The sequence below is a fragment of the Scardinius erythrophthalmus genome (genome assembly GCF_964197995.2).
Source record: "Scardinius erythrophthalmus genome assembly, chromosome: 16".
In the NCBI taxonomy this organism is placed as follows: Eukaryota; Metazoa; Chordata; class Actinopteri; order Cypriniformes; family Leuciscidae; genus Scardinius; species Scardinius erythrophthalmus.
Window position 1 is genome coordinate 16,409,892 of NC_138236.1, and position 26,719 is coordinate 16,436,610.

The 26,719-nt window shown below is 37.0% G+C and overlaps 2 protein-coding genes across 2 annotated transcripts in view; one reads left to right on the forward strand and one right to left on the reverse strand.

Annotated features, from left to right (window-relative positions):
• The window catches only part of tex10 (testis expressed 10), an 18,272-nt gene extending 10,384 nt beyond the window's left edge, over positions 1-7,888 (forward strand). The window contains exons 11-16 of the mRNA XM_081388942.1: positions 1,205-1,293; positions 1,405-1,538; positions 5,962-6,042; positions 6,138-6,307; positions 7,058-7,268; positions 7,425-7,888. Of these exons, the coding sequence (XP_081245068.1) occupies positions 1,205-1,293; positions 1,405-1,538; positions 5,962-6,042; positions 6,138-6,307; positions 7,058-7,268; positions 7,425-7,535 (796 nt within the window). The 3' untranslated portion in view covers positions 7,536-7,888. The remainder of the gene's footprint in view (positions 1-1,204; positions 1,294-1,404; positions 1,539-5,961; positions 6,043-6,137; positions 6,308-7,057; positions 7,269-7,424) is intronic.
• Positions 7,628-26,719, reverse strand: part of invs (inversin) — a 29,812-nt gene continuing 10,720 nt past the window's right edge. The window contains exons 6-18 of the mRNA XM_081388941.1: positions 23,392-23,559; positions 23,117-23,297; positions 22,895-23,004; positions 21,709-21,880; positions 21,297-21,452; positions 18,953-19,182; positions 18,706-18,812; positions 16,664-16,873; positions 15,200-15,429; positions 13,950-14,652; positions 11,296-11,501; positions 9,676-9,780; positions 7,628-9,002 (exon numbers count right to left, since the gene is read on the reverse strand). Of these exons, the coding sequence (XP_081245067.1) occupies positions 8,884-9,002; positions 9,676-9,780; positions 11,296-11,501; positions 13,950-14,652; positions 15,200-15,429; positions 16,664-16,873; positions 18,706-18,812; positions 18,953-19,182; positions 21,297-21,452; positions 21,709-21,880; positions 22,895-23,004; positions 23,117-23,297; positions 23,392-23,559 (2,697 nt within the window). The 3' untranslated portion in view covers positions 7,628-8,883. The remainder of the gene's footprint in view (positions 9,003-9,675; positions 9,781-11,295; positions 11,502-13,949; positions 14,653-15,199; positions 15,430-16,663; positions 16,874-18,705; positions 18,813-18,952; positions 19,183-21,296; positions 21,453-21,708; positions 21,881-22,894; positions 23,005-23,116; positions 23,298-23,391; positions 23,560-26,719) is intronic.

Here is a 26,719-nt window from a genome sequence, read left to right on the forward strand (position 1 = left end):
TCTAAACAACATGAACCGAACATTTTGTCCTTCGCAAGAATTTGGCAAAACTCTTGTTGAGTTTTGAATGGTGGCCATAGGGTTCAGAAAGTGTTGCTAAACTTAGACAAGAATGGCTAATAGTTTAGCAGTAGAGTAGGTGTTGTTATATTATCCGTGTGTGTGTGTGTGTGGCTGGCAAACAGAAAGACAGTGAATAGTAGCACTTTTTTCTAGGTGCATCTCTCTGTATGTGTTTGTGTGTCCAGACTCCGGCCCCTTTTTACTAATGGTTTGATGGGAAATATGCCAATCAGTGTGCATTAAGGAAGTCCAGCACATGCTCATTCCACAATCACAAGTGAAATGAAATCAAACAAGTAAAAGATCAGATATCCATTCACTTTATTAGCCTTGAGGCTGATCCACATCAATAAGGGAGAATCATAAGACTGCGTGGATTGTCCTGGAATAGCTTTAACACACACGCGCACACACTGGTTCTTTCTGATTTCCTTCTCAGAAAAGCGTGACTATAAAATGGCTACTTCTAAAATATCTTGCCATAAAGTTATCGCTTGAACGCATACATAGAAGCACAGCGTCACATGGAGTCCATGCTGAATCACGCTTTTATGGCTCATACATGCAATTCATTGCAAATTAATGATAATTGTGAAATGGTCAAATAAATGTTCCCCAAAAGCCTGTTGTGTAATATTTGACATTTACATTAACATGAAAAAATATATATGAATAGTCAAGTAAACCCAAGTTGCTTCAGTCCAGTAAATGTTTATATTACATTTACTTTATAAAAATCATTAAAGATTAAAGAGCAAAAAAGACTTAACATGATACAAAAAACTAAAATCTTGATAGAGCATTCATTCCTCCACATTTCTTTTAAATGGATAAATTATCAACATGATCCTGTGCTTCAGGAATGTTTTTAAATCTTCTGAAGGAACAGTAAGTGATGTCTGCCATATTTTGAGGATGACCCCAGCGTTTCCTTAATACCATGAGTGTTCTCATTTGCTGAAAGTGAGTGTGTTTGTGGTGGGAGGTTGATTTCAAAGGAAATGAAGGATCTCAGATGGCCAGTATTTTTAGACTGACATTCTCACCACACGCACACACACAGGTACAGTGTGAGATGTGTAACGGGAGAGCGGATCAGTGCCGGACCACTGCACAGTAATGCGTGTGTGCTTCCCCGCAGGTCTCCTCTGAGTGGCTGGTCGAGCAGTTCACAGGATGTGCCAGTGAAGGATGTAGATTACCTCAGTTTCTTTTTCACCACACTAACAGGTGCGCACACACTGGTATACACACACAGATCATACATTACATTTAACAATACTAGTACTAACAGCATGCTTGATATTGATAAAGCGGCGTTCCCATGATCCTGTGCTTCAGGTTTCTCCTCTGAGATGTTGCGGGCCCTGCAGGACACAGATGAAGATGGCCTGTTGCCCTCCTCTACACTCTCGCCCCTCAGTGTGTTCGCTACCACCCTGGAGCAGTTTCTACATCATTGGGATGTGGTGGAGGTGATTCTCTCTCTCTCTCATTCTCTCTCTCATTCTCTCTCTCATTCTCTCTCTCTCTCTCTCTCTCTCTCTCTCTCTCTCTCTCTCTCTCTCTCTCTCTCTCTCTCTCTCTCTCTCTCTCTCTCTCTCTCTCTCTCTCTCTCTCTCTCTCTCTCTCTCTCTCTCTCTCTTATCTGACAGTTCCTTTCTCCACTTTCAGCTGCTCCAGCATGTGTGTTATGTCAGTTGTTCTGCTGTCAATCGCTGTTTCTAATCCTGTTGTCATCCACTCTGTCCCCTGTGAGCGCCCCTCTCCTCTCTCATCTAGTGTCAGTCATGCGGTGGTTCTGGTGTCAACCCACTCGTCTGTCTGCAGTCTGTTGACTGCATTTGCATTACACATGTTTGTCTGGGACAGCATTTTCAGCATTAAATATTTTTTCTTCCCAGTGCTTAATTTTTTATACACAATAATAACAATATGTGAATAAAGAAAAGTCCCCATGAAAATTTAGATGAAAATCTAAATATATAATTTAAAGACATCACATTATTGTGAAAGGCAAAATAGTTGAATAAACATGATAAAAAGTGCCTTTAGAAGTCAATATATTGATTGTTATTGGGTCTTTTTTGCACAGTATTTCATCTGTGCTAAAAAAATTGCTTCGATTTTCATTAATTCAATGTTGAAAGTGCTTCTCAAAGCCATTCCATTTGTTACATTGTTGCAAAAACGTGTAACTTCCTTGAATATGTAATTTACACACGGGTCAGGGACACCGTTAATTGCGATAATATTAATGTATTGTTTTTTTCATAAATAATCACACTAAATGAATGCATTAAATTGACAGCTCTAATAGCTCTAATGTGATATTTGCCTGATAAAACCTGAGACTTTGAAGTAGCTTCAAAATATATATTTCTTCTTGCAAAATAATATTTTTGCACAAACAAAAATCTGAAACTTTTTCATGCACACGTGAAAGTTATATATACATTAACAGGAAACGGTAACAGTATTTTCCTGTGCTCACTAGAGAAGTACACATTGGTTTATAAACCAAGAAGTGTTTTGCACATCATGAAAGAGATATGAACCAGGTTATGCTGTTCACCTTAATCGCATCGTGCATTTTTTCATGCTAACCTGGTCCAATTTTCAACTTCTAGCAAGAAGCAGGTGTTCACTTGAATCAGCGCAGGGCCACTTGGGCCAAGTGTGTTTTAGTTTCCCCCTGGAGACGGCCAGTTCGTTGAGCAGAGGGAAGGTTTATCGCATCGCACCGGTGTAGGTGTCTCCATATTTCAATAAGGGCTGGTTATCAGAGCGCTCCTGGCTAAAGCAAATGCTAATGCCAGCCAGCGGACACCATCACCACCTGACATTTTACACGGAAATTAAAACCCAACAAAACCACTCCCTCGGGCCAGGGTCTGACTCTTACTGCCCCCCCCCCCCCCCCCTCTTTTTACAGCACACACACAGCTAATTCCTCTATGCAATTTTCTCTGGACTTTCATTTTTTGTGTCCAAGTCAATCAAGACAGTATAGGTGTAGAGGGACGGCTGGCATCTCCGTTGATACTGTAATGAGGAGTGACGGGGGAGATGGTGCCAGCAGGTGAGGCTGATGGAGAATAATGGGCCTTAATGAGGAAAAGAGCCTGATTCCCTCCTCGCGTACACAAGCACAGGACACGCTTTCTCTCAGCTCAATCACTTAACTTGGGTTTAATTAGAAATGATTTTTAACAGTAAAGAAATTGCCTTACAAAAACACATGTAGCATTTTGGTACAAGTTAATTGCATTCTCAACCTTGTAGGAAAAAATTACATTAAATAAAGATATATTTAAACCATTAGATACTTTTTATTTATTATTTTTAATTATTATTTTTATAATTTGAAAGAAGACTTATGTTGAATAAAGCCCAAAGTATACTTCAGCTTTTAACTTTCCGCGTGATGTAATTTTCGTCATTAGGAGGGTTCCCGGAAGTCTGCGCGAAGCCCAATTTTTGATAAAAACAAACAAACTGTAAAAACAGTAATATTGGGAAATAATATTACAATTTAAAAGAAGTTTTATTTCTGTGATGGCAAAGCTGAATTTTGAGCATCATTACTCCAGTCTTCAGTGTCACATGATCCTTCAGAAATCAGTCTAATATGCTGATTTGGAGGTCAGTTATTGATTATTATTGGTTGTCAATTGTTAACAATAGTTCTTATTCTTCAATTTTGCTGCTTAATATTTTTTAGAGAAAGTTCAAAAGAATATATAGTTTATTTGAAATAGAAATCTTTTGTAACATTATAAATGTCTTTACTGTCACTTTTGTTCAATTTAATGTGCCTTTTATTTTATATAATATATCTCCTACCCCAAAAGACTAAAGTTATTGCTGCTGAAAATTCACAAGAATAAAGAAATTTTTTAAATATATTAAAATAAAGTACTTTTAAATTGTAATAATATTTCATGATATTACTGTTTTACTGTATTTTTGATCAAATAGATACACCCTTGGTGAGCTTCTTTCAAAAACACAAAAAACATTATTATTCCAAACTTTTGACCGTAGTGTGTAGTTTTACAAAGTTTTATATTAAATTTTTAATCAATTTCAATTTTTATTTTTTATTATGAAAATCATTTTAGCACCTTTTTTTACAGCCCTGCTGAAATATCTTAATGTGCTAAAACAAAATGTGCTAAAAAAGTGTGCTTCACATCACACTCTTAAAGAAAATTCTCACTTACTGTTTCTCAGATATATAGCTCGGCAATTAGCATCAAATTAAGTTTGAGTGGTGTGTGTGAGAGAGCGAGAGCACATGGCTGCTGGGGGTCCATTCCTTTATTGCCAATCAGGCGTCTCTAATCTAAAGCATGCGTAATGTGTTCTTAACACTGTTAGCCTGATTAATGTCTGATAATAACCTGCTCTGAATGACATTCTGTTCCGCCTTCATCTGTTTAATCTAATCTGCCCTAATGCTATTAGCACTATTAGATTTCTCACACACATACACTCACACACTTATTTATTGTTTGTGCTCATAAAATATCAGTTCAGAGAGTGGCAGGGTGTCGCTAATCTGTCCAGTGTCAACTTCCATTACAACAGACCGGTCCAACCCTTTGAGCCCGTCACTGTATATTTGTGTGTGTGTGTGTGTGTGTGTGTGTGTGTGTGTGTGTGTGTGTGTGTGTGTGTGTGTGTGTGTGTGTGTGTGTGTGTGTGTGTGTGTGTGTGTGTGTGTGTGTGTGTGTGTGTGTGTGTGTGTGTGTGTGTGTGTGTGTGTGTGTGTGTGTGTGTGTGTGTGTGTGCTATAGGATTCTTTGTTCTCTGCAGACTTCTTTTTTGTCTGGGCCTGGGGATTTATTTTTGTCCGACCTAAACCGTTTGTATGTGTCAGATGTTGTGATGTATAATTCAAGGGATCTTTGTAGACTGAGATAGAAAAAGTGTCACCTGCCTCTCAGCTTTCAGTCTGTGAAATGACTCTCTTCTTAAGATGTTTCTAAAATCTGTTTATCTTCATTTAATCTAGTTTGATTTCTATCAACTTTGCTGTTTTTACACTAAAAGCAGATGTATAAAGACATGATGAATGAAATGTTACTTTTAACACACACACACACATATATATGTTTTTTTCTGCTCATGACACTATATTTTGTGATTTTTTTTATTTTTATTATTATTATTATTTTTTTTTTTTACTAATAATTATAATTTTGCATTCCTATTTAGGATGAAATTATATATTTTATAAATTAACTTAATATTTTTATTTTTAATCAAATGTATACTCTGTATATTATAATTTCAGATTTCTTTTTTACGTTTTTAATTTTGAGTGTTTTTTTAAACACTTAAAAATTTAATAAGATATATATACTAATTGAAATATACTAATTAAAAAATATATACTTTGTCAAATACAAAGTTTAAACGTACCATTGAATCAAAATTGGCAATTCTTATTTTTTTTTATGTAATGTTGCAGTTTATTATAAATTATTTATCCATGCACATCATTTAAAAATGTGCCCGTTTAGTTTGTAATGCCCACTTTTTACGATCCAATCAAATCTCGATAAACAAAATCCAGTCCTGCCCTTTATTGCTTCATGCTTCACTTGGATATACATCAATCAATTGGACTCTTTTGAAGTGCATATATCACTTGGATATACATCACAACAGAAAAGAGAAGTTGGTCACAATTCCTGTTTCATGCTGACATTAAGGGTGCATTAATGCTGCATTTCATGTCCATAGAACAAAAGCAGCATCAGAGCCATCTTTAAGATGTGTCAGCTGCATATTTTAGTGGTACATTTTAGTAGAATTTGGAGGTGCTCAGAGCGGCCTTAACTTCATTTACCTGCTCAGTTCATCAACATCTCTTCACTGTATTTGTAGGTGGTGTGTCACTGCCTGGACACCCTGGGATCTCGTGCACAGTGTTTTGATGTAATACAGAACGCCATCATTAAGAATCTGGTGAGTGAACGTGTTTTTCTACTGAATGTTTTGCATGCGAGTGGGCAGTGGAGCCAGACACGGTTTGTGGTAAGACTCTCTCCATCTCTTTGTAGTGTGGACTCGCCGTGGTGCCAGACTGTGTGTGCGCAGCGATTTTAAGGTGTGTTCCCCGGTTATTGGATGTCAACTTCCTGCCCAGCGACACACTCCTCCACTTCCTGTCTGACTGTTGCCTGAGCATGCTCAATCTGCTGCTACAACTGGAGCAGAGTGCCCGCAAGAGGTGTGCTCGCTAACACTCTCGCACCCACACACACACACAATATTTGCATAGAGTAACATTTATACACCACAAAGAAGACTATTGGATAATACAGCAAAGAGAATTTGGAAAACAGGACTGGGGAAAGTCCAAAAAGGGCAGTCTCATGAAGACCGCAAAATAAAAACATTTGAAAATAGTTGCTTGTTTTGATGCGCCTAAAAGTTATCATCAGCAATCTATTCAGAAATAGTATACAAGTGTCTATTAATTTGTCTGTAATATATAAGAAATATTAATTACAATGATTCTGAATAATAAATATATAATCATTATTTATAAATATATAAACCAATTATTAATATATTCATAACATTTTTGCCACCTTTTTTCACATATCATAGCACATGCGATCTTAGTTACAAACTGGGGCTTGTGGTTAAAGTCACCATGAAATCGAAATGGACAATTCTTGTTTTTTATGGAATATTTCAGTATTATAAATGATATATCCGTGCACATAATTATAACCTGTCACTCATACGAGTTTACAGCAAGTAAACCACTACAATCCAATTCCGGTGGACAAAAATAAGTCCCACCCTACATTTTTTCTTGTTCGAGAATCTGTTTCCCTCACAATCACGTCACAATAGTGAAGAAAAGACTGTTGCAAACCGCCGCTTTATGCTGACTTCAAAGAAATGGGTGGTCCAATCTAACGCTCAAAACGAAAACTAAATATGTTGTCAAAACGTTTATCTCCTTCAGGGATGCCGTGTGGGAGGCATGTTTTGCTGCGTTGAGTGCGGTACCGAGGCTCCTGCGATTGGTCCTCCAGTCTTTTCGTGTGTGCGACCTTTGTGAGGAAGAGCTCCCCCTGTTGGCACAGATCCTGTCATTACTTCTTCAGCACACTCAATTACGCAACCACATGATGGCCAACGCCAGTCTACTGCAACAAATCATACAGGACTTAACGGTATGGCACATCAAAATATGTAACGTGTAATGCTTAAAATTGCATGCATCTATTTTAATTTTGCTTCAAAAGATCAAACTTAAAATGCTTACATTTTTAAAAGTTTAAAGCTTAAACTCGCAGTACCGACACTCTCTTTACTGTTTGTTTTTGCAGCATTACTATGGTGGAGAGACTCGAGAGCAGTGGCTGACTGACTTGCTGTACTGCTACAGTGTGACAATGTCTGGTCAGCGGGCCAACATGGCCATGAGGGACATCTATTAACTGCTGACCGCAGCCATTCATGTTCTTTTTTTTCTGATTCCAGTCGTTTTGTACAAAATGAAGAAAATAAACCTTGTGATAATGAACTGATTAGTTTGGTTTCAGATTTATTGCACATTTATGAATATAGAACTGGAGAGTTTTTTTTATTTTATTTTTTATTACCCACTGTTTCGTAATCAAATGAATTCATGAAATAATGGTATTTACTCAAAGCAACTGGAACATACAAACAGCTGCTGTTTTAAAGTTTCTTAAAGAATTCTGAATTTAAAAATGGGAACACTGTTCAAAAGTTTTTTTTTCTTCCAAATAAATTAACTTATATTCATCAAAGATGCATTAAATTGATCAAAAGTGATATTTGTATCGTTATAAAATACTTCAAATAACTGTTGTACTTTTAAACATTCTATTCATCAAAGAATCCTGAAAAAATTATCCGTTTTTACAAAAATATTAAACAGCACAGCTGTTTTCAACATTGATAATAAGAAAAAATGTTAACCAAATATATTAGAACAATTTCGGAACGATCATGTGACAAAAATGTATTAAAATAGAAAAATCTTAATAGTTTTTAAAAGCTTACTGTATTCTTGTTAAAATAAATACAGCCTTGGTGAGCATAAGAGTGTTTCAAAAACATAAAATTAATCTCACCAACCTCAAACTTTTTGAACGCTAGCATAATTATTACTCTCAGGATTAAGAACAAAGTCTGTGAGGTAAGATGATTCTAGCAAAAATGACAGCAAAAGCTTTCCCTTCTTAACACATAAATTGAGGTATCTTCACTTTTACAAAATTTATTTACAATGATACAGCAATAGTAAAAAAAATACACAGAGTACAATGATTTAAAATTATGAATAAAATGTATTAATAATCCAACCCACTCAAAAATAGGGCTGGCGATAGAGTATAAGAATACAATGCCTAGATCTGTAACAATATCAGAAATGGGCTGTAAATATGAGTATGTTTCAAAGAGAGCCTTGTGACATCTTTAATGTACACTCAGTGGTCTCCCATGCAGGTGGTCTTATGTAAGGCGTGTCACCCTTACGACAGGTATATGACCTGTTGTTGACAGAATGAAAGGTTATCTAATACATTTGTTGTGTTTGTGGTTTTAACCTCTAACCTCTGCAATAATCAAGGTGATACTGCAGATTTCATATGTAAACCCAGACACGGACCATGCGAGTTCACTGTACCTCATGCAATAGTTTAAATAGACATCAAATGAGTTTAAGTGCATATAATCCCTGTGTCTCTTAGAGAGATTTAGTTCCTGTAAAACAAAAACACAACAAAAACACATGTTGGGGTCCATTGTGTGGTGTTAGTTCTTAGTTCTGTTCTGACTGCTTTGACTGCCAGTACTGGATGGGCGTAGATGGTAAGAGTATTGCTTTGCCTGATTTAAAGAATCCACCAGGCTCACACAGTCGACGGCACTCACTGTGGATAAAGAAAGCACACATATGCTATCAGTCAAACATTTGGATTAGGCCAATCCACACTGCACCGACAAACGCTGACAAACACCAGATTACAGTATGTCACTTCTCAAGACGTTCCACGACCTGACAAACACTGATTCAATGGCGAAAACGAGCGCTGACCAATGACAACAGACATTGACGGGTAACACTGATTCGACAAAACCTGATGAAGGGCTGTTGCCGTTGGTCGCCATCTGTCAGTGCAGTGTGAATTGGCCTTTATGCTCACTGAGGCTGCATTTATTTGATCAAACATACATTAAAAACAGTAATATTGTGAAATATTGCACTAAAAAAAACTATTTTAATTTTTAAAATGACTTTATATATATTTTTAAAAGGAAATCTTTTGTAAATGTCTACAGTAACTTTAGATTAATTGAATGTGTCCTAGCTGACTAAAAGTAACAATTCCTTTTCTTTTTTGAATCTTATCCCAAACATTTGGTGGTGTATCACGGTTTCCACAAACGCTTAAAATATTAAGCAGTTTTCAACATTGATGGTGATAAGAAATGTTTCTTGAGCACCAAATCAGCATCATAAGAATGATTTCTGAAGGACACTAAAGATTGGAGTGATGGCTGCTGAAAAGAACACAAGCAGTGATTATAAACCCCAGTACTCACACTGTTTGTTTGTTTTGAGTGACAGATCCAGCAGCGCTTGGCTTTGGCTCTGTGGTTTAAGCACTGCAACCCGGAGAGAGTGCCCTCTTTTGGATGGGGCGCCACCTAGAACAAAAATAACAGCAGTGTTTATTGCTTTAGATGTGGTCACATGCACATATTTTGTTTACTTGAATGGATCAATATCTCCACGTTAACGTCACGACTCGCGACTGATACTAGAGCTGTTAAAATAACAAGAAGTGGACAGTTTGGTATCAAACGTGCAGGTGTGTGTGTGAGCGCGTGTCCATCTGGCAGCGGCGGGCAGGACGAGGGGAGGGAGGTTTGCGTTTGTGAGCGAGAGGAGACAGCTCGACATTCCGTCTGACAGCAATGAACTTTTCAAAGCGCTGTCACTGTCAGGGAGGAGCGGGGAGGGGAACGAGTGTCCGTGTGTGTGTGTGTACGTGTGCGCGTGTGTTTGAGAATGAGAGCGTCTCTGGCCTGCTCAGCCATCATCACCTGTTCATGTCTGCTGAAGGTCAGTTGCGTTAACTGGGTCGAAACTCCACCTTATCAACTGATATGAAAGGAGGGAGGGGTGACGGTGTGTGTCTGTGTTGGAACGTCACATAAAACATAACACCCCTCTGTAATAATCTTATTAGTGATGCTTGGCCTACTTTTAAACGTAACTTATGCTACGGACAGGAATCATAACTCAAATCATGTCGCTATTTGAGGAAAGGTATCCAATTACTTTTACAAGCGATCAGGCATATGGTTATAAATAAATACAATTCTATTTTAATATATCTTGAATAGAGTCAAATGACCTTTTGAAATCATTCTTATATGCTGATTTGCTGCTCAAACATTTGTTATTATTATCAATGACGAAAACATTTGTGCTGCTTAACATTTTTGTAGAAACAGTGATACTTTTTTTCAGGATTCTTTGATAGAGAGAAAGTTCAAAAGAACAGCATTTATTTGAAATATAATCTTTTGTATCATTATAAATGTCTTTACTGTCACTTTTGACTATTTTAATGCATCCTTGCTGAATAAAAATATTAATTTCTTTAAAAAAAATGCTTTCCATTTCCAATAAATGCTGTTTTTATTTTCTGTTTTAACTTTCTATTCATCAAAGAATCCTGAAAAATGTTCAACTGTTTTATTCAACTGTTTTCAACATTGATAATAATAATAAATTTTATTTGACCAGCAAATCAGCAAATTAGAATGATTTCTGAAGGATCAAGTGACACCGAAGACTGGAGTAATGATGCTGAAAATTCAGCTTTACCATCACAGGAATTAATTACATTGTAAAATATATTCCAATAGAAAACAGTTATTTAAATTTGTATTAATATTTCACGAATATTACTGTATTTTTCTGTATTTTTAATCAAATAAATGCAGCCTAGGTGAGGATAAGAGACTTCTTTTAAAAACATAAAAAAATCGTACCGATCCCAAACTTTTGAACGGCTATCTATTTATATAATATGCAAATTAGGGCTGGGAAAATGAACAAACTCTTTAATGTGTACCTACATGTCATTCCTAACATGATTAAAACTGTGATATTAATTGGTTTATCCTAGTGGACAGTAATATAACACTCACCGTAGATATTTTGGAGCACAGAGCTTTTTTTCCCAGCGTTCCTGGTAGGAGCAGCTTGAACTTCAGAAGAAGTTTTATGGTGGGTGTGGCCATGAGCTATAGGCCACTCCCATAATAACTGAATCAACAGGGCTGTGACTTCAGCAGACTCCGTCCCTTTCACAGTCCTGCACAGTACCTTACGAAGACGACCCCGAATACAAGACCTGAATGGAAAAACATGTTACGCTTTCACAAGCACATACGTACCAGCAAATGCAGCGACAGCATATTAAAGATGTAAAATCAAACGAGCAAACCACATTACTGTTCATAAAAAGGACTTGAAGAATGTGCATATACCTTCTTTGTACTCTGAATCCCATTATTTTAGTAAAGCCATTAAAAGAAAGTGCACTCATGGGCCTGCATTACACTCCCTACACTCACACTCACACACACACACACACACACACACACACACACACACACACACAAATAAATAAGAGGCCTATTCTGGTGACCTCCCCTCAGAGGTGTTGATGTGCTGGTGGGCACAAAGCCATGCCACAACTCAAACAAGGAACATGTGGGCAACATAAGAGCAGACACATATGGAATCTGCAGACTTTTCTTGCATTTTCTGAGTTGATTTAGAGGAAAAGATGATTTAAACAGTTAATGTTTTTAAATTAATTTATTATCCATTTATTTGTAAATGTATTTTGTCATGTATAAAAATCCAATTTATACTGTGAAAAATTAGTATTATAAATATTTGTAAAATATTAATCGGAGAGATGAGATATGAGAGAAGACACAGTAGCTAGCTACGTTTACATGCATCCAAATAATCCGTTTATAATCATATTGGCGGCTCAATCAGATGAAAAAGCCTTCACATAAACACCTAAATTGTTTAGATTAAGCTTGATCCAAATGAAATTTCGATCAGATTGAAAGGGGTATTGTAGACCACAAATAATCCGATCAACAGGAAAAAATTAAGCATGTAAACACTTGAATCTGATTATTTTCTCAAATTTGCACACATGCGCAGTGCCATGATGCATATGTTTACATACATTTTACGTCATACAAACGTGCATATGTAACGTCTCATGTCTTATGAACTGGCCAGGGGATGAGACTGAATATTTAAGTCCCCCTGTGGCGAAACTGTTTTAATGTTATTATATGTCTATGTGATGTTTTTAATATGCTTTAAGACAAACCATTTGCAAACTCATAATTCAGCACCATTGCTGAGTATTTTCACTTTAAATCTGCAGTGAACCAAAGACAGTCTCCAAAAACGCAGTTTAAAGGGGTCATATAATGCCATTTTTGTACAACCTAATATGATTATTTAGGGTCTAAATTAAAAGTTTGTAATATACTTTCATTAAAAATTCTCATTAGTATTGTAAGAAAACACTAATTTTACCTGGTCAAAAACAGCTCTGTTTTCAGCATGCCGTTTAAGTGCATGTGTCTTTAAATGATAATGAGCTTTGCTTACCCCGCCCCTCTGTTCTGTGCGTACACCGTTTGTAACACAATAACACAATAACCATAACGCGTTGTTCATTATAAACGTGCGGTTCGGATTTAGGAACATCAAAATGACTGCTGTGTTCCTTATTACACCCAAGAACAGAACACCACAATCGCTTAGACACCATTCTGCTCACAGACAGTGCTCCAGCGTATCAACAATGACCGCGCGGACTATGATGACAGCTCGCTCATGAGCGAGGGCGGGTCTGTGTTGAAACTCTGCTGTCAATCAACAATCATGGGAGGGGCGTCAAATTTGTGACGTCACAAAATCGAACGGCTTGATTTGAGACAGGGGAAAACATAAGAAGATTTAAAAAAAAAACACTGGATGGATTTTTATCATTTTATGATGGTTGAGTACAGGCACTGCCAACACACATTTCAGTACAATCAACTTGTAAAAGTGCATGTGCCATTATATGACCCCTTTAAAATCGCTGGTGTTTCGTCAACGAGTGGATCTCTGAGCTGGTGTGATGGAGCCAGGGGCTAATTTGCATAATCATAGAACCGCGTATACTAAATGAGGCAAGGGTGTAGAGTTACATTCAAGCTTTTTTAAGGCATGACGATTTTTTTTTAAAGGAAAAACTTTTAAATATGTCATTTTGGTGATCAAAGATGAGTTTTAAGGGATAAAATTATTGACTACAGGGTTACTTTAATATTTGCTTACTTTAATAATAATTACTTCTGACATTAATGCCAGCTTTCATTTTTAGATATGTCATCAAGGCAAAATGTACAATTATACTCACAGTAGCTCTGGTGACAACATCGCAATGGCTTTTTTCGGTTCTGAACGCGTCGACTGGACACTAACTTTTGTTTGGAATACATGTAACGCACATGTAAACGGAAATGTAAATCAGATTGCAACTTTTAGGGTTCATATAAACAGAACTTTCAGAATCTGAAATGGGATTGGATTTATTCCGATTGATGAAAACTAGAGCATTTGAATATGCCTAGTTTAGGAGACTAGTTTCCAGGGACAGTGGCCAAACACAGTCATTATACAAAAATATTTGAGTTTAAAATGTTGTGATTGGCCAATCAGAATCAAGTATTTATTGTAGTAGAGAAATAGAGGAAGAAAAAAACATCAGTACCTCCTCCATGCTCTCTGTATCACAACGGCCGCCTGATTCTTACAACGGATGCTGTCTCCCTTCATTTCCTTCTCTTTGTCCTGTTGATTTTTTCTTGTTCTGCTCATCCATCTCTCTTTGTCGATCTCCTGTTTCTCTCTTCCAGTCTCTTTCTGTCCCTCAGTCCTTGATCTTTTATCCTTTTCTCTGTCCATCTCTCTTTCTGCCCGTCTCTCTTTTTGTCGAGTGACAGAGGTTCTTCCTGAGGGGGAGTTGGTGACGATATATTGCTGGGATCCTGTGGGTTTGTGGTCTGATGCTGGCTTGTTCCCCTTGGACGTCGATCTATAGATGCCGTCTGTCGGTGCCTCTGTGGAGCCTAGTGTAGACTGGGCCGCTGGTTTTGAGTGGGCAGCTATAGTCCTGGGTCTGGCCTGTATTGCTGATTTGGGGGTTGTGGTGGTCTCCATGTGGCCTGGTGCTACATGGGCTCCTGTGTGGACCAGTTTGGCACTGCCTGGTCGACTGGACCCAGCGGGGGATCGGCGCTCATGTGTGGATCCACATTCCACTGACACGCATGTGTCTAGGCCACACGTCTCTATCCCACACACCTCCTCTACAGTGCCTGAACACTTCTTGGTACTCAGATGGGTCACCATGAGGCCAGAGGTCGCAGGGGGGAGAGTAGTGTCTGGTGTTTTGGCCTCTCTCGTTCTGCGCTCTGACAGAGAAACAGAGCAATTCGTTAGAGATGACAAAGTGCAATAACATTAGGTGGCACAACAGAAGATTATTTGTTATTATTATGGTGCTGTTAAATGCTTGATTATGATCGATAGACAAATGTGGGTGAAAGTGTTGACTGATTTTCAGAAAACAGACAAAGCATATGTAAGTGAAATAATCTTAAGTAATAAAAACTAAAGACTTTCAAATAAATATTTGACATATTTATAATACTAATTTTTCACAGTATAAATTGGGTCTTTATACGTGAAAATATATATAGCTGCCTTTAACATTTTAGGATGGAGGTCCCTCACAAGAGGATGATCATATTTTTTATTTTATGAATTTGAAATCAGTATTACAGGATTTTTATTATTGGCCGTTTATTGGTTAGCAGCCATGACATGAAAATAATTATCAGCTTATTATCAGACCGATATTTTTAATAAAATGTTTAAAAATACAGATTTATTGACAAATGAATGTGCATTCAAGGTCAGCATGTTATTCTTTACTTTTTATTCATAAACTAAACTCACCAGTTCTATGTTGTTTCTCTCTCCTGCTCTGTGAATGAATGTTATGAGCACTGGTGGACTTTTTGTGTTTGTGTCCTTTCACCGCCACTGGATCTTTAAACCTCTGCTCCGTTTCATCCAGTGAAAGTTTTTCCACTCCGACTGCAGCCAATGACACGTGCTGCTTGTGATCCGCCTCAGCCAATGAGAGCTGCTGCTCTGCCTCACGTCTGCGTTCCTCCTCCCTCTTCCTAGAGAAACAAAAAACACACACAACACAAATTTATTGACTTGACACATATTTATCCTGTTGATGATGACTGTCCTGGATCATTTATTTAATGTTTGTTGTGACGCTTGCTGCTGGCTGTCAGTTCTAGGTCAAGTATCTGGTGTAATACACTTAAACTACAGTACAAAAGTTTGGGATCAGATTTAAAAAAATATATTTTTAATTAATACTTTTATTCAGCAAGGACGCATTAAAGTGCATCAAAAGTGACAGTAATACTTTTACATTGTTAAAATAAATGTTTCTTAGGCAGCAAATCGGCATATTAGAATGATTTCTGAAGGATCATGTGACACTAAAGACTGGAGTAATGATGCTGAAAATTCAGCTTTGCCATCACAGGAATAATAGGAATTACACTTTAAAATCTATTAAAATAAAATAAAAAATATTTCACAATATTACGTTTTTTCCTGTATGATCAAATAAGAGACTTTCAAAATATATTTAAAAAAATCAATTGAACGGCAGTGTACGTACAACCCATTTTAGTTAATTTATGTTTTTATGAGTCAGATCAATTATTAATCTTTCATCTGCTTTTTGTTCTGATTACTGGTTGGTACAATATCTCTTTCAAGTCAATATCTGAGTTTAACAGGACAGCATTACACATCCCTCCATGGTTTTGAACACCTTTACCTAGCAGGAAACAAAAACGAATGAGCAGATGGATAGATTGCGGGCGGAATAACACAGATAAAAGACAGACGGTTAGAGGGTCGGACTACGCAAACAAGTTTAGAGGATGTATGTTAATGCGAGTATGCAGAGCCTGGAAAAGAGAGAAGAGCATATTCCAATCTGTGTATGTGTGTATTCATTCATCCTCAGAGCTGACAGACTCTAAATGTCAAGCTGTTGAGCAGCTGAGTGTTGCCCAATTAACAGAAAATGAGTGAATCTCTCTTGCGCTCTTTCTCTCTCTATCGTCTCATCTATTTCCATTATTGACAGCAAGAAATTGATGCTCATATTCCTCAGCAGGCAGGTAGATAGATAGATGAGCTGGTTCAGAGCAAACACACATAATTAAACAACACGTATTATATTCATGCAAACATTCCATGTCAGCTCCACAGATCAGCCACATCAATCAGCACTGGATTGTGGGTAAGAGAATATTTGCACCCCAGCATTTATCTCTTTCTCTTCAAGGCAGAATAACCTATGTGTGTTTACGAGAGTCTTACTTTGCAGCGTCCTTGCGTAGTTGCTCATGTCTCATGAGGAGCTTCTTGCGTTCTTTGAAGGCCCGTCGGACCTTGTAGCCTTTGTAAAGAGCCTGGATGGATGAGGCGGCGATGTCCTGGATGGCGGCGATGGACAGAGCTCCATGCTCCAATAGAAACTGGGTCAGTTCCTGATGCTCCCCCAGCAGGGCATAGTCTAGAGGAGTGTACCTAGTCATTTAACACAGAGTGTTTAAAATACTGGGGTTAGTAAGATATTTTATGTTTCTGAAAAAAGTATGCCCGACTGCTTCCTGCAGTTCTACAAGTTACACCCCCCCTACAATGAAACTGCCATTCGGGATGTCATCAGAGGCCCTCCTGGAATCGCTGATGCTGGTTGCATCCAAAATTGCATACTTCCCTACTCTATAGGAGATGAAAATCAGAATGTGACAAAAGAAGTATGTGCGATTTCACAGTACTCTTAAAAGAGTAGGACAACTTAAAATGACCTACTTTTTCCAGCGAGATTCTGACGCATGCATACGATGGACATTTTACTATCCTATGAGGCCACGGGAGAGGATTTGTGAATGGCAGTGAAGCGACGTAACTGATGCTGGTAGGACACGTTATAAGGACAACATGGCAAATGTAGTATGTCCAGATTACATTCAAACTACACACATTCCAACTATATAGAGCATACTTTTTTAGCGGTCGTGAAGTAATTACTCATTCAAAATAAGTACCAACTCAAGAGAGTATGCGATTTCGGACGCAGCCGTTGTCACTAGTACAGATCTTCACTAAGCTTCACTAACGCCACCTAGTGAAGGCATACAGATCGTATTACATAGATCACCAGGTGCCGCAAGTCATCCTGTTTGTTTTTCTCAGTTTTTAAATTATTTTAAAGGGATAGTTCGCCCAAAAATGAAAATTCTGTCATCATTTACTCTCCCTCAAGTTGTTCCAAACCTGTATGACTTTGTTTCTTCTGCTGAACACAAAAGAAGATATTTTGAAGAAAGTCGGTAACCAAACGACTGATGGACCCCATTGACTTCCATAGTAGGAAAAAAAATACTATGGATGTCAATGGGGACCAGCAACTGTTTAATTACCAACCTTCTTTAAAATATCTTCTTTTGTGTTTAGCAGAAGAAAGGAAATCATACAGGTTTGGAACAACTTGAGGGAGAGTAAATGATGGCAGAATTTTCATTTTTGGGTGAACTATCCCTTTAACAATGAAACTCTACAGTAAATTTACATTTTATGGAAGGGGTAGATTTAGGGTTAATTGGGGGTAGGTTTTTAGATATAATTACCCTGAGACTTTATTAATTTGATTGTATCATTTATTTTATGTTTTACAAATAGCTATTTCATACTTCATAAGATTTGAAAGCAATATAAGCTAGCCTTACAAACCTTTCATACATAAAACCTAAAATTTTTACTTCAAAAGATTGTTTTAGTCAGTGACATCCACGCTTGTTTCTTCGCGGGAGGTGTAACTTGCAGGGGCGTGGTTTGAATTGCTGTCTTCAGTATCACATGATCCTTCATTCTAATATGCTGATTTCTTATTATTATCAATGTTAAAAACAGTTGTGCTGCTTAATTTTTTTGTGGAAACCATAATAAAAAATATTTTCAGGATTCGTTGATGAATATAGAGTTACATTTACATTTATGCATTTGGCAGACGCTTTTATCCAAAGCGACTTACATTGCATTTCAAGATACACATTTACATTCTTATCAGTTCTTGCTTTCCCTGGGAATCGAACCCATTACCTTGGCGTTGCAAGCGCCAGCGCTCTACTGTTTGAGCTACAGTTCCAAAGAACAGCATTTATTTGAAATAGTAAAGACATTTATAGTTTTACAAAGAATTCTCTCAATTTTGAAACATTTATTGCATCCTTGCTGAATAAAAGTATTAATTTCTTACTAACCCCAAACATTCAAAATGGTTTAAATAAGAACATCTGATCTGTAACCACTAGGCCACACCACACGAACTGTGTGCATGTGTGAATGTTTGTTACCTCTCCTCGGTGTGCTCCATATGGTTGGGGAATGTCCCACACCCCAAAAGCAGCTTCACAGCATCCAGATAACCGTTATTACAGGACCAGTGGAGCGCGGTTCTCCCCTTAACACACAAACGTACACAAAAATAGACTTCTTGTTATTTTTCAGTCTCTCTCTTTTTCAAATCTCAAGCAGGGCGCTCATGGGTAATGGCCAGTACATGTTCTCAGTGTTGGCTTTGGGCTTGCTTTACAATCATACCTCCTTGTCCTGGATATTGGGATCTGCATCATGCTGAATGAGCAAGGCCATGCAGTTGATGTAGCCGGCATATGCCGCACACTGCAGGGGAGTTCGTCCAGCGTGGTCCTGCAGGTTAGGACTGATCCCGTTCTCCATCAGCACCTCACATACCTCTGCATTACCGCCCAGAGCCGCCCAGTGCAGCGCAGAGTGACCGTCTATGTCTACCAGATCAACACGTGCCCCTCCTAAGCATATTCAAGATGCAGATTTACCATTAGCACTCTGGGAACTGGTGTATTTTAAACAAAGATGTCAGACACATTTCCACCAACAAAGTGCCACAAGAAGTTTTCAAAACATCTCAAGCGATGCTTAGCAAAACTAGAACACTACAATCATGATAAACGAAGCTGTCTAGAAAGGAATGTGATGCATGTGTCTAAAATAAAATTGTTTAATTACAAAAATGGTTGAATTTAATTTTTTTATGTTAGAAATTTAAATAACATGATCATTGAATCAAAAGCAGCTCATGATGGATTAAAGACAGAAGCATATCAATGTTCATCAAATAAAAAAATGTAATTAAATAGATAAAAGTGGGCAAAAACAATTGAACTAATTATTTTAGACAGACTTGGAACCAGTGTTAATTTTGTTATCGAAATTTATGAAGAAGAATGTTCGTCAACAACCTTTTTTGCATGACTAAAACGAGACAACACAAACGTCGTTAAACGATAACTGACTATATCAACATGGAATATAGTTGACGAAAAAAGACAAGACTAAAATGTAGTTAAAAAATAGCAGCTTCAACAAAATCTCTCTTCATTTTTTGTCATTTCATGCTTGCAGTTGCCAGATTTCAAGATTTTAAGACCCCAATCAGAGCTTTTCTCTTAAAAGAATACATTTTCTGTCTAGTGTTTTACTTAATCTTTGCAATGTGGCAACCACGCGTTCTCTCTACACTGTGGAAAAAGTGTGGATTATCTGAAAACACATGCTGAATTCAGAACTACATACTATTATACTACTCGTATAACCTTTATCAAATATTAAGAGTAGTAAGCGGTTCCGAATTTTAGTTTATTCTGCCTCAAATGAAAGTGAGTCAGTCTGTGCTCCTTCACCGTTTGTGCTGTTTGCTGCGAGCCTAAGACTAAATCTAACATCAAACCTTAAGTGATGAACTATATTAAATCCAAACACGGATCTCAACTATATTGCTTGTGATTGTGGTTGTGGAATAAATGCACTATGTGTGATAATCTCTTCTTTTTTTCTTTTCTTTTTTTGCTGTTGTCTTAATAGAAAAACATTAATGTAATTTGGAATTATAGAAAGTACCATTAGGAATTTCACTGTTTTAATTGTTGTGAGACGTTTCTTGTTTTACAAGTTTTCATAATGTAGAGAGTGTGTTAATTTATATGATAAATAGCCTATAATAAATCAGGAAAATAGATGAGGTAAAATAAACCATGCATACGAGATGAGATTCTCTTAATTTGTGCTTATAGGTGAAAGTGCAATAATTCTGATGAAATAAAAATGAAATTTTCAAATGACAATTGTTGTGATTATAAATTTGAGCAAAATAATTGAACCATTATGCAGCATGACTAAATTGTGACTAAGTTTGCATTGACTAAAACTAGACTAAAATGCCCAGACGTCGAACCTATTTCAGGGAGTGCGTTCTCGAGACACCAGGCACTGTTTTGTGTGGATGGGTGGCCGGAGCGCGTTGAGATTTTTCTGTTAGAGCGGTGTTGTGTTAACCGCCCCTAAGTTAATAACTAATGATCTTCGCAACGGAAGTGAATCAATCAATCAAAACTAACTTTAGCTGGACAATAACTTTATCCTAGAGCTGTTGTAAAGCCTAAACAATCTGTTTCTATAATTTCCTATTATCACTGTAAAGCTGCTTTGAAACAATCCATATTGTTAAAAGCGCTCTATAAATGAAGGTGACTTGACTTGACATTTAGTCACTTAAGTCAGTTTTAATAAAACAAAAACAGGACAAGGTTACCTAAATATGATAAAAAAATAAAAAGTATGTTTGAGGACTAGGACTAAGGCTTATTAACTAAATAACTAAATTGCTGACAAAATTAACACTACTTGGAACATAATATGTCTAAATAATAAACACAAATAAATAAATGTAAACATACTATATTTAAAAATACTTAAATTGTATTTGTATTTTTAACATATTTTAGATTTTCGACATATTAAATGTCTAAAGTAAAATGATTTTCATTGTTTTTTTGCATATTTGTATTATTTTCCTGCACATCATTGTCTATAGGGAGGATAAAGGGGCATGTATGCTGTTACAAACCTTTGATCAGTGTTAGGATGACATCTCTATGGCCCATCTCACAAGCACGAAACAGTGGCGTGTGTTTCATTACGTCCAGCGGATCCACCATGGCTCCCTGCTCTAGCAACAAGCGCACAGTGGACACATGCCCTGAGAGAGCAGCCGCATGAAGTGCTACACACACACACACACACACACACACACACACAGGAGCACATGAAGACAGCGAACAAACCGTCAACTCTTGTTAAGGCTGTATGGGGGGTACATACATTGGAAATGGCTTGTTAATTGCTTGATTGAAAAGAAAATGCAATTATCACTGATCTGAGCTGAAACTAACCAGTTTAGGCCAGGAATGGGTAATTGTGTTCAAAATGACAATCTGAGTGTGTGTATGTGTTTGCGAGTGTGTAACTCTCTCACACACCTGTCCCTCCATATTTGTCAGTCATGTTGATGTCCAGGTCCTTTTTCAGATCCAGCATAATTTTGATGACATCATCACTGCCCTTCCCAGCAGCCCACATGAAGGCTGTTCGTCCCTCCAGATCGGGCTCATCGCGCACAGAGTGGTGTTTCAGGAACACTGCAACTGTGTCCTTAACAGACAAGAAAACACAATAAATAGGTCAAATCACATAAAACCAATTAAATAAAGAAATAGGATACCAAAGAGGCCAAGAGCTTATATATAAAATGGCAGCAATAACAGTAATGTCACAAAAGACACCAATGTTCATCAAACAAAAACAGTACTAATAATCCCAAATTATATTTGTATGTGTATACAATTTTAAAATAAAAATAAAACTACTATTAATCCAGATTTAAAAAAGTATTATTATATTTGTATGTAAATATATGAATAAATAATTAAATAAACAAATAAATGACTAATAATAATCCTATAGATAAATCATCTGGCAAGTATATTTATATTTGTTTGTGTATACATAAATATGAAAACAAATGAATAAATGAATGAATGAATAAAAGGACAAGCAAACAAATTAATTGCAACTAATAATCCCCCAAAAAATAATTAGGCAAAATATATTTATATTTGTATGTGTATAAATGAATGAATGAATGAATAAACATTCTTATATTTGGTTGTGTGTATATACATATTACAAAATTAATATTTTAATGTGTATAAATTAATTAATTAATAAATAAAGGAATATATTTATAGATTTTTGTGTATATATAAATATATAAATGAATGAATGAATGAATGAATGAATGAATGAATGAATGAACTTTTTTATATTTGGTTATATATATATACATACACAGTACTGTGCAAAAGTCCTAGGCATGTTAATACCCCCCTATTACAAAAGTCCTAGGCATGTTAATACCCCCCCATATATATATATTACATTACAAAATGAATAATTGTATTTGTATAAATAAATAATTGAGTAAATGAACAAATGAACATTTATATCTGTTTGCGTATATATGAATGAATTAATAAAAAACTATTAAATTGATGTTCAGTCACAACCTTTTCCAATAGATTTGATGGAGCCAAATTAAAAGAAACAAATGAAAAGCAAAACATTCATGGTCCAAACAAACTAGATGTTATTTTACAGAAGTCTTACAGCATTGTTGCTCTGAGCTCCATAGTGCAGAGGTGTTGCTCCCTGACTGTCCGATGGGATCATCCCAGACTTGTTCCTCTCCAACAGGAGGTGGACAATCTTTGCATGACCTACACAAACACATAAAAACCTTATGTTAACATCTACACTTACAGCAAATGATTTAAATTCCAAATAATTATTTTAATCAGTCAAATTATGCATGAGTGTAAATGTGTGTACCCAGCAGTGCCGCCCAGTGCAGCGGTGTCCTGAACAGATTGTCATAGGCTGTCACACTGCAACCCTCATATGAAGTCAGGACCTCAACCACCGCCTCATTCCCATCAGCCACTGCAAAGTGCAAAGGGGTGCGTCCCTCATAGTCCTGCCAGTTCAATAGAGACTCGGTGGGAGCAGCTTCCTACAATATACACAAATGGGGGACATACCAACGATGCTACAATCGTATACTTTAAGAGTGAAGATTACTAGTGATGTCATAAGTGTGGACTCACCAGGATACAGCGCACCGTACGTGTGGCATTGGGGTGTTTGTTATGTGCCGCCCAGTGTAGAGGGATCTTGCCCTCGCTGTCTGGAATCCCGATGTTTGAATCGTGCTTGATCAGCAGCTTAACATGCTCGGGGTGATTGTAGAAGGCGCTCCAGTGCAGCGCTGTCTGCTGTAGAACAAACAACATTCAGTTTCAAAGATTACATTTCCAGTTTTACTGTTTACTCGTGTTACACTGTGGCTACAGAGCTGCTTCATGGCCTTCAAGCAAATTGGGCTACCGAGCTGTCAATGAACTGCAATCAAGAAAATAACATTATGGCGCTTTTCCAAAAACAAAAATAAAGGAGTGCTGGCATTCGTTCTTTATCATATCACATCAAACTAGTTGGCCAGTTCCCTCTGGGCTCTGAGGGTCAAGACCTTCTTTAAAGGGATGGTTCAGAGTAATTTCAACCTAGGGTCCTTTGCACCATGACCTCGAGCCAAACACCCCCCCAGAAGCCTTTTTTCTCTTGGTCCAACATTATTAAAGTTAGTGCTCATTTAGAAATATCAGCCGAATGGCTTAGTGCAGGCGCTAATGGATCCAAGGTTGTATCTCGTAAATTACCCCACTAATAATGCCCAGAATGGTACCAAACTTCTACAGTAGTACAAATAGGTTCTGTACTCATAAAACAAGGCATTGGAAAGTTTGTAAGTACATCAGGAGTTAATTTAAATAACACTTGTGACCAAGGGAAAAAAAGCTTCTGGGGGGGTGTTTGGCTCGAGGTCATGGTGCAAAGGACCCTAGGTTGAAATTACTCCGAACCATCACTTTAACCACAATACCACCAGGCCCAGACCGAATACGTGGATTTTTCTTTATCACATATTTATGTTGATTTTAGGGGAAAACTGGAAGGTCAAATGTGTCAAGCAAAGCTGATAGTACTACACTCTTATTAGTTGCTGAAAACATAATAAATTAATGTATTTATTTAAAGAGGCTATATGCAACTTTTTCCCCAAAATAAACATAACAATAGCCTTCTTATTTGACCATTTAAGACTCAAACATCTCCTGATGAACATACTGACAGCTTGTCAGCTCACAGTGGGTGCACCTATAAGCCTGTATCCTATTTTTAATTTCTTTCCTGTAGCAAATCATTTTACACCGGACTGCTTCACAAACGAGAGTCAGTTCATTGCTTGATTTGCACAAAAGTTGTTTCTGAAAGATTTTTAGATTAACATGACTGTACATGTTAGGCGATGAGTTGAATAAAAGTTAACTCGACAACAACTACATAAATGTATTCACTAACCATTCAGAAACGTCAAGTTGTATTATAAAAGTTACTTCTTCCTGAGTCTCTTCATCAGTGTCCAACTCCAGTTCGAACATTTAAGGCTGAACACTGCTACTGACATTTCTGACATTTTGGCTGTGACATTCTCCAGTTTTGTTGTTGCCCGAGGAAGCATGAGCTGTAAAGGCTCCGCCCTCTTCTGGAAAGGGGGTGTGGAGCAGCAGCTCATTTGCATTTAAAGGGACACACTCAAAAATATGTTTTTACTCACACCCAAATAGGGGCAAATTTGACAAGCTATAATAAATTACCTGTGAGGTATTTTGAGCTGAAAATTCACAGACTCATTCTGGGGACGCCAGAGACTTATATTACATACTGTGAAAAGGGGCATAATAGGTCCCCTTTAAAGTGGTACTTTAAATTTTTATTTTACATTTAAAATTATAAAGCATAAAGTTTAAATTCAATTACATGTAAATGTTACATTTTATTCAACCTAAAGTTATAATGTATTGTTTTGAATTTTATTAATCTGGGGGAAAAGCAGATTTCAAGTAGCAACTGTGACATTTTGGAAGACGTGCACTTTCTGAACTTGTACGTCATTCTACATATTCTGTTCTACATACCTCTACATACCTATTATTGAATATTTTGGTTAAAACAACTTTAAAATGTAAAATTTTAACTTAGAATTATACATTTCAACTTCAAGTCAAATTTAAATCTGAATGAATTTAAACTAACATTAAAAAATGTTACATTTACACATTGCAAATTTAACTTGAATACAATTTAATTTAAAATTATACTTTCTAATAATTCCAATTTTATATTTTGCAAATGTGAAACGTGAATGTGTATCAGTTGTAGATTTTCAAATGCCATTTTCGTTTGTAAGTGACTTTGGATGAATTGTCGGCTAAATGGTTACATTTAAATAGATGCTGGTCTCCAGCTTCTTCACAAGCTTAACCAGCAGGACATCCTGCAACCATCTTCACCATAAAGTTTGATTTCAAACTTGATTTTGAAAAAGGTTACCTCAAAAGCACACATGCCCTTCTCTCTTCATCCATCACTCAAGTTTCCTCAGCAACTTACAAACAGCCAATGTGGAAAGTGAAGACTGAAGACGCACTAGATGAGCTATTTTTTGCATCTGGCCACAGAACAAGCCTCATCACGAGAAATCATGATTCTGCTTATCAAATTATTACAAAACCAACAGACGGATAAAGGCCTTCAAACAAAACTCCCTTATGTGACTCAATGGGAGCACTGATACAACCACAGTGTGCACACGCGCACACACTCATGCTAGCGTAATCACAACCATACACACACACACACACAGAATCATGATTTAAAACAGGAGCCTTAATAACCCTGGTAGCTTTGAGCAGTTTGTCTGTGGAATGAGATTTTAAATGACGGCGTATCTAAAGAGTCGCTGTATGTGCGTAGATCATCGGAAAGTAAACTGGGGTGAATGTTTACAGTAATTGGAGCCAAAGTGAATAAAGCTGCATGTGGTCTGGTAATCTGGAGCAGTTGATAGCAGTGTTTCCCAGGAAAGCACGGGGCCCATAGACGCATCTCTCCAACCTCTCCTTTTGCTCTATGGTGACCAGCGTATATCTTCATAATCTAGTCTGTGTTTGCTAATCCTAGTACTATAGCTATTATTATTACCAGTATGATAGCTCACAGAGTACAAATATTTCAGTAAAGTACAACAGCAGTGCCAACCAGTAAAGAAACTCTTTCCAGTTTCATCGAACCCGTATGGCACATAGAACCCGTACGACGTTATACCTCAATTGCAACTTTATTTCTTTTCTTTGTAAGAAAAGACTGTAAAAACATTTATAATGTTAGAAAAGATTTCTAAATCAATGCTGTTCTTTTAAACTTTCTATTCATCAAATAATCCTGAAAAAATATATCAAGGTTTCCCAAAACATATTAAACAGCACAACTGTTTTCAACACTGAAAATAAGAAGAAATGTTGAACAAATATA